This window comes from Natator depressus, chromosome 7, assembly GCF_965152275.1.
Source record: "Natator depressus isolate rNatDep1 chromosome 7, rNatDep2.hap1, whole genome shotgun sequence".
Taxonomy (NCBI): Eukaryota; Metazoa; Chordata; order Testudines; family Cheloniidae; genus Natator; species Natator depressus.
In genome coordinates this window covers 50,705,225-50,712,690 of record NC_134240.1, presented here as the reverse complement: position 1 = coordinate 50,712,690, position 7,466 = coordinate 50,705,225, and the positions used below count along the sequence as shown (strand labels likewise).

The following is a 7,466-nucleotide window of genomic DNA, read 5'->3' as shown; positions in this document are numbered from 1 at the left end:
ATTGTCCCAGTCCTGCAACACTACACGGTCCCACCAGTCTGTGCTTGTTTCCCGGGCCCAGAATCGGCGTTCCACGGCATGAACCTGCCCCATTAGCACCATGATGCCTGCATTGCCAGGGCTCATGGTTTGAGAGAAGCCTGTGTCCATTCCTCATCACTCTTGTCACCGCGCTGAAGTCGCCTACTCGCCCGGTTTCGCTTTGCCAGGTTCTGGTGCTGCATATACTGCTGGATAATGCGTGTGGTGTTTAATGTGCTCCTAATTGCCAAAGTGAACTGAGCGGGTTCCATGCTTGCCGTGGTATTGCGTCTGCACAGGAACTCAGGAAAAAAGGTGCGAAACGATTGTCTGCCGTTGCTTTCACAGAGGGAGGGAGGGAAGGAGGGCCTGATGACATGTACCCAGAACCACCCGTGACAATGTTTTTTGCCCCATCAGGCATTGGGATCTCAACCCAGAATTCCAATGGGCAGCGGAGACTGTGGGAACTGTGGGATAGCTACCCACAGTGCAACACTCCGGTGGTCGATGCTAGCCTCGGTACTGTGGAAGCACTCCACCGAGTTAATGCACTTAGAGCATTTTGTGTGGGGACACACACAATCGACTATTTAAAAACGATTTCTAAAAAACCGACTTCTATAAATTCGACCTAATTTCATAGTGTAGACATTCAGTTTTGCAACTTTGAATGAAAGAGTCAAATGGATTTTAGTGGTATTATTTAAGATGAAAACAAAACAAAAACCAATTTATCTTAAACCTACTGTGGAAGTATAACATTGTATAAGTATAACGTTGTATAAGGGGACATGCTGGATACATTGTATATGAGAGGACATGCCAAAACGTGTTACAAAGTGTCTGAGGGAGCACACGTAGGGACAGTTAGCTTTTGAATGGAGAAGCAATTAAGATAGAGCCAGCACGTCTAAGAAGCAGGCATCAGAATGGAAGGTGTGAAGGGCAATTAGTTAAGTTAACTGGAAGCTGTTAAAGGAGATTGTTAAGGGTGGCAGGTAATTGAAGATACGTGACTGGTCTCAGGGATCTCAAAGGGTGGTGACTAAAATCTTTTTCTTCTTTTGTCTGTAACTTCTCTGTAACTTGTTCTCAAAAAAACTGTATAAATTAAGAGACACAAGCCCCACTCGGGGGGCTCACTTCTAAATGTATTAGCAGAGCAGCTTTGCTAATAAAACAGAGTGGTCTGATAAATTGTGAGTCTGAGTCAAACTTTGACAATTTGGAGGTTCCACCGAGATGGCAAGCGGCTTCACTGAGGCTGTGTGATCCCTGACTGCCTTGCAGGATGATCGTGGCAGCCGGCGCCTGGACGCTTAGTCCAAGCGATCCTCCACAAGACAGAAAGGTACACAGCAGTAGCGCAGTCTATGCCATTGAACTTGTTGGATCCCACTCTGTTCGGGTAGGGGTCTTTGGATCCAGCTTCTGGAATCAGACGTCTCAGGTAATTATTATTTTTGTGCTTTAACCGGTTTGAGGACTGTCTTGTAGTCCACACCATATCAGGTACAAGGAAGGAGGCCCTGAGGTAAGGGTGAAGTGGAGCTTGAGGAAGTGAGGGCTGCTGTGGGGGAAGTAGCCCAGGGAATTGTACATGTCATGTTTCTAAAAGGTCAGCTACCATAGCTGATATTATTAGGGTCCCTGGGCTGGAGCCCAGAGTAGAGGGTGGGCCCGGGCTCCCGCCCCCCCCACCTTTGCCCCCTGATTAATCACTGAGACTGGGAGACAACAGAGACTGTGCAAGGAAGGATAACTTCTCCTCACCTCCCTCGCTGGCTTATGATGAAAATGGCTCAGTAGACTGTGACCCTTGTCTCTAGAGAGAGAAGGGTTATGTGCAGGGTCACGGTGAGCCTCTGAGGCTAGCGAAATCTGCCAGGAAACGTGGTCTTACAGAAATCTACTCCTTATTTGCCCACGCTTGTGCTGGACTTACAAAATACACAAGTCTATACTCACTAAAAACTCTGTCTGACAGAGCAGGAGGGGGGAACGCTAAGCACCCTACCTTTTGGGCTCGACTCTACTACGACCGAGGGTATATTCACCTATGCAATTTTTCCTATATATATATATACCTAGACAGTTTGTATATATCTTCTCTGTTTTCCCCAACAGACGGGTCAGAGAAAGTACTCTAATCCTCCCCCTATTGCCTGGCACTTCTATGACTGGGGGTGTCACACCTGAATGATCGATCACTTTATACGTATGGTGTACCTTTTAGCAATATTTAGCAGTATTTTTAACAATCACAGTGCATGTCTACCTGCTTTCACAATTCTCCACCAAAAATGTTATGCTTATAAGAAGCACACGGGATCTTTTTCAGGGGAAAAGGCAATACGCTGCGTTTATTGAACATACAACAGTTAGTATATGCATTCAATCACACACACACACAGAGTTGGAGGTGGTGGTGGCAGCCCATGTTTTGCTTAGGACAGTAGGAGGGGGGGTTGGCAGTCGGTGTTTTACTAAGGATAGTTTGGGTGGGTGTTGGCAGTTGGTGTTTTGCTCAGGACAGTCGGGGCTGGGGGGGGCTGGCGGCTGGTGTTCTGTTCAGGACAGTTGTGGGGGTTGCTGGCCAGTGGTTTGCTCAGTATACTTGGGAAGGGGGGTAGGTGGCTGGTGTTTTGCTCAGGACAGTTGTGGAGGATTGTTGGCTGGTGTTTTGCTCAGGAGAGTTGAGGCAGGGGGGCTGGCAGCTGGAGTTTTGCTCAGGACAGTTGTGGGTCCTGTCGGCTAGTGTTTTGCTCAGGAAAGTCCGGTGTGGGTGGCCGGTGGTTTACCAGGAATCTGCAGGGAGTTGGTGGTTGGTGTTTTCCTCAGGACAGTTGGGGGCGTTGGCGGCTGGTGGCTTGCTCAGGACAGTCGGGGGTGGAGTTTGATGGCCACTGTTTGGCTCAGGACAGTTGGGGGAGGGGGTCGGGTAACTGATGTTTTGCTCAGAATAGTTGCGGGTGTTTGCAGCTGGTGTTTTGTTCAGGACGGGGGTTGGCTGCTAGTGTTTGGTTCAGGACAATTTTGGGGGACGGTGGACTGTGTTTGGCACTGGACAGTCGTGGGAGTGGGTGTTCGTGTTTTGCTCAGGACAGTCATGGGTGGGGCATTGGCCACTGGTGTTTTGCTCAGGACAGTCAGGGGTGGGGATTGGTGGCCAGTGTTTGGTTCAGGACACTCGTGGGGGGTGTGTGTTTAGTTGTCTGGTTGTCTGTATTTTACTAAAGACAGTTGTGGGGGGCTGGAGGCTGGTGTTTTGCTCAGGAGAGTGGGGAGGTGCTGGCAGACATTGTTTTCCTCAAGACAGTCGGAGCAGGTGCTGGCTGCTGGTGTTTGGTTCAGGACAATTAGGGTGGCTGGTGGATGGTGTTTGGGGCTGGACAGTCTTGGGGGGTGGCGGTTGGTGTTTGGCTCAGAACAGTTGGGGGCATTGGGGACTGATGTTTTCTTCAGTACAGTTGGGAGGGGACTGGCGGCTGGCAGTTTCCTCAGGACAGTCAGGAGTGGAGGTTGGTGGCTGGTGTTTTGCTCAGGACAGTTGTGGGGGCTGGCGGACGGTGTTTGGTTCAGGACAATTAGGGGGGCTGGAGTATGGTGTTTGGAGCTGGACAGTGGTGGGGGGTGGCAGTCAGTGTTTGGCTCAGAACAGTTGGGGGGCGTTGGAGGGTGGTGTTTTCTTCAGGACAGACAGGGGGGTTGGCGGCTGGTGTTTTGCTCAGGACAGTCGGGGGTGGGATTTGCAGCTGGTGTTTGGGTCAGTACTGCTGGGGGGCTGGTGGCTGGTGTTTTCCTCAGGACTGCTGCGGGGGGTAGGTTGCCAGTGGTTTCCTCACAATAATCTGGAAGGGGGGGTTGGTGACTGATGTTTGATTCAGGACAATTTGGGGGGCTGACGGACAGTCAGGGGGTGGCAGTTGGCATTTGGCTCAGAACAGTCAGGGGGGCAGTGGGGGCTGGTGTTTTGCTCAGGGCAGTGAAGTGGGGGTTGGCAGCCAGTGTTTTGCTCAGAACAGTTGGAAGTGGGGGTTGGCAGCTGGTGTTTGGCCAAGGACAGGCTGAGGGGGGAGGGGTTGGCAGCCAGTGTTTTCCTCAGGATAGTTGGAGGGGGGGGTGGTGGCTGGTGCTTAGCTCAGGACAGTTGCAGGGGCTGGCAGCTGGTGTTTGCCTCAGGACAGTATGTGGGGGCTGGCGGATGGTGTTTTGCTCTGGACACTATGAGGGGGAGGGTTGGGGGCCAGTGTTTTGCTCAGGGAAGTTGGGGGGCACTGGCAGCTGGTGTTTGGTTCAGGACAATTGGGGAGGCTGGCGGACGGTGTTTGGCGCTGGACAGTCGGGGAGGGGGGTGTCACGGCCAGTGTTTTTCTGAGGGCAGTTGTGGGTGGTGGTGGCTGGTATTTTGCACATGACAGTTGGGGTCGGGGGGGGGGGGGTTGGTGGCCAGTATTTTGCTCAGGACAGTTGGGGAGGGAGGGTTGGGGGCTGGTGTTTTGCTCAGGAGAGTTGTATGGGCTGGCAGCCAGTATTTTTTTCAGGAAAGGGGGGGGTGCTGGAGATCAGTGTTTTGCTGAGGACAGTTTGGGAGGTGGGTCCTGTTGGCTGGTGATTGGTTCAGGACAGTCTGGGGGCGCAGGGGGGCTGGTGTCCGGTATTTTAGTCAGGACAGTTGGGGGGCACTGGTGGTTTGCTTAGGAGAGTTGGGGGGCTGGTGTGACGGATTCAGTCACAGAGACCCCCTTGGGACTATCACCTGATGTGCTGAGATTAATTCTGAGCCCGTTTTCCCTGCCAGCCTGGGACTCCAGAACCCTGTCTTGTTGAGCCAGACATGCTACCATGCTGCAACACAGACCCAGGTCTGGTCCACACCCCCAAAACTGCAGACTTTAACCAAAAACTGCTCAGCAGGTCACCTATCTCCAGCACCTAGACACCCAGTTCCCAATGGGATCCAAACCCCAAATTAATCAGTCTTACTCTGTATATAGCTTACACAGGGTAAATTCATAAATTGTCCGCCCTCTATAACACTGATAGAGAGAGATGCACAGCTGTTTGCTCCCGCAGGGATTAATCACTTACTCTGAGTTAATTAATAAAGAGAAGTGATTTTATTAAGTACAAAAAGTAGGATTTAAGTGGTTTCAAGTAATAACAGACAGAACAAAGTAAGTTACCAAGCAAAATAAAACAAAACATGCAAGTCTAAGCCTAATGCATTACGAAACTGTTTACAGGTAAATCTCACCCTCAGAGATGTTCCAAAAAGCTTCTTTCACAGACTAAACTCCTTCCTAGTCTTGGCCCAATCCTTTCCCCAGTACAGTCCTTCTTAGTTCCAGCAGGCATCTTAGGTGAAAAGTTGGGGGAGGGGTAGTGGTCAGTGTTTGGCTCAGAACAGTCAGGTGACGTTGGCTGGTGGTGTTTTTTTCAGGACAGTCAGGAGGGGGGGTTAGCAGCTGGTGTTTGGTTCACGACAATTCGGGGGGACTGGTGGACGGTATTTGGCACTGGATAGTCAGGAGGGAGGTTTGGGGGGGCCAGTGTTTTGCTCAGGATAGTTGGGGTGGCTGGTAGCTGTTGGTTTGTTCAGAGATGCAGAGGGGCTGTTTTGTGCCAGGCGCTGCTGTCCCGTGCATTGTGAGCCAGTTGGCAAAGCCCGTTTGTTAGATTTTAAAGCTAAAATCCAACTGGCACCTCAGCAGATTTCTCCCCTGCATGCCATTCTCCGCACCTCTGGCCTGAGCCACAGCCCTTTGTGTTGGCGGTGCCCACATGGCTCTTCCCCTTTTCCAGTCACTGCTCAGAGTAGTGAACGACACAGGGCACGGCTGGCCCCTTACACCCTCTGCTCTCCTCTAGCCGGGCCTGAATGGCAGTGAACCCTGCGCTTAACTTGGTGCCCCTTTTCCCCAGGACGACTTCACTTCTGTTGGGTGGGACCTAGCCTCCTGGCTCTGGAGTTGTCCTGGCAGGACCCCTCAGTGTGCCAGCCCCTTTAGGTTCTTGCTGCCTAGGGTAAGACACGCAGCTTCACCACCACCTGGGTCCGACCCTTGGAGCCTCTAACCCCCGTTTCTGTGAGCTCCCTGCAGCAAGTAGTTCTGTGATGGGCACTGAGGGAGACCTGCACTCCCAGAGGGAGCACTGCACCCCCGGCACTGTGGTGACTTAGCCAGCGCGGTACAAGCAGGAGGGTTTATTGGGTGTCTGGGACCCCATGCAGATGGTCCTTGGTTAGTGCACAGAGTAGAAAGTTACAGCCTGGCCCATTCTTGAGACCCAGCGATGGCCTGTCCGCAGAGGCTGTGCTGGGCGGACTCGAGGGGGTGGGCAGAGCCCGCTCAGACAAAGTGCAGGGGGAAAGTGTGTGTGTGTGTGTGTGGGGAAGCTGTGTCCACTCAGATCAAGGGAGGTGATGCCTGCTCAGATCCAGCGGCGCGCTCCAGTGCTGCTGTTGAAGAGGTAATCCTGACCTGTAACTTGAGATAGAAAGCACGGTGCACGTCATCCTGGGCAGGGCCCACCTCCCTCTTGGGCTCTCGCCAGGGTCAGCCGCCAGGCTCTGCACACAGGCTGTGGGGCTGGAAGGGCTGTAACGTGGGTGGGGACATGAGCGACCAAAAGGGGCCAAGTGGGAGTGGCACTTTGTCCCTGCCCCAAGGGCCCGCGCTCAGATGTGGCATGGCCGCCCCTGTGGTGCCATGGGGCAGGCAAGGGCTCAACTGTCTTAGTGCCCCAGATGTGCTCAAGTTCTCCAAATAGGGGGGGTGACGGGCCCTTTGCCCACCACTGCCCACGTGCACAGCTGTCCCCTGACAGCCCAAGAGGGGGCAAGACTCTGCTATGGGGTGGCGCCTCGCCTGCAAAGCCCTGGTTCCAGCCATGCCCTCTTGCTTAGTGGGGGAGGGCAGGGAGCTGGCACTCCAAGGAAGGAGGTGTTGGAGGGCAGGGGGCTGGCACTGGCTGGGAGGAGGTGGGGGGAAGGCAGGGGGCCGGCACTGGCGGGTAGGAGGTGAGGGAGGGCTGGGGCCTGGCACTGGCTGAGAGGAGGTGGGGGAGGGCAGGGAGCCTGCACTGGCTGGGAGGGAAGGGGGCTGGCACTGACTGGCAGGAAGTGGGAGAGCGCAGGGGACGGCACTGGCTGGGAGGAGGTGGGGGAGGGCAGGGGGCCTGCTCTGCCTGGGAGAGGGCCAGCACTGGCTGGGAGGAGGGGGTGGAATGCAGGGGGCTGGAACTAGCTGGGAGGTGGTGTGGGGAGGACTGGCTGGCAGGAGGTAGGGCAGGGCTGGGGCTGGCACTGGCTGGCAGGAGGTGGGGGAGGACAGGGAGCTTGCACTGCACTGTCTGGGAGAAGGGGGGATGCAAGGGGCCAGCACTGGCTGGTAGGCAGTGGGGGAGGGCTGGGGTCAGGCACTGGCTGGGAGGACGAG

The 7,466-nt window shown here is 54.1% G+C and overlaps 1 protein-coding gene across 1 annotated transcript in view; it reads right to left on the bottom strand.

Annotated features, from left to right (window-relative positions):
• Positions 1-5,390: 5,390 nt before the first annotated feature.
• CDHR4 (cadherin related family member 4) overlaps positions 5,391-7,466 on the bottom strand; it is a 28,356-nt gene continuing 26,280 nt past the window's right edge. The window contains exon 19 of the mRNA XM_074959874.1: positions 5,391-6,515. Coding sequence (XP_074815975.1) covers positions 6,460-6,515 — 56 coding nt within the window. The 3' untranslated portion in view covers positions 5,391-6,459. The remainder of the gene's footprint in view (positions 6,516-7,466) is intronic.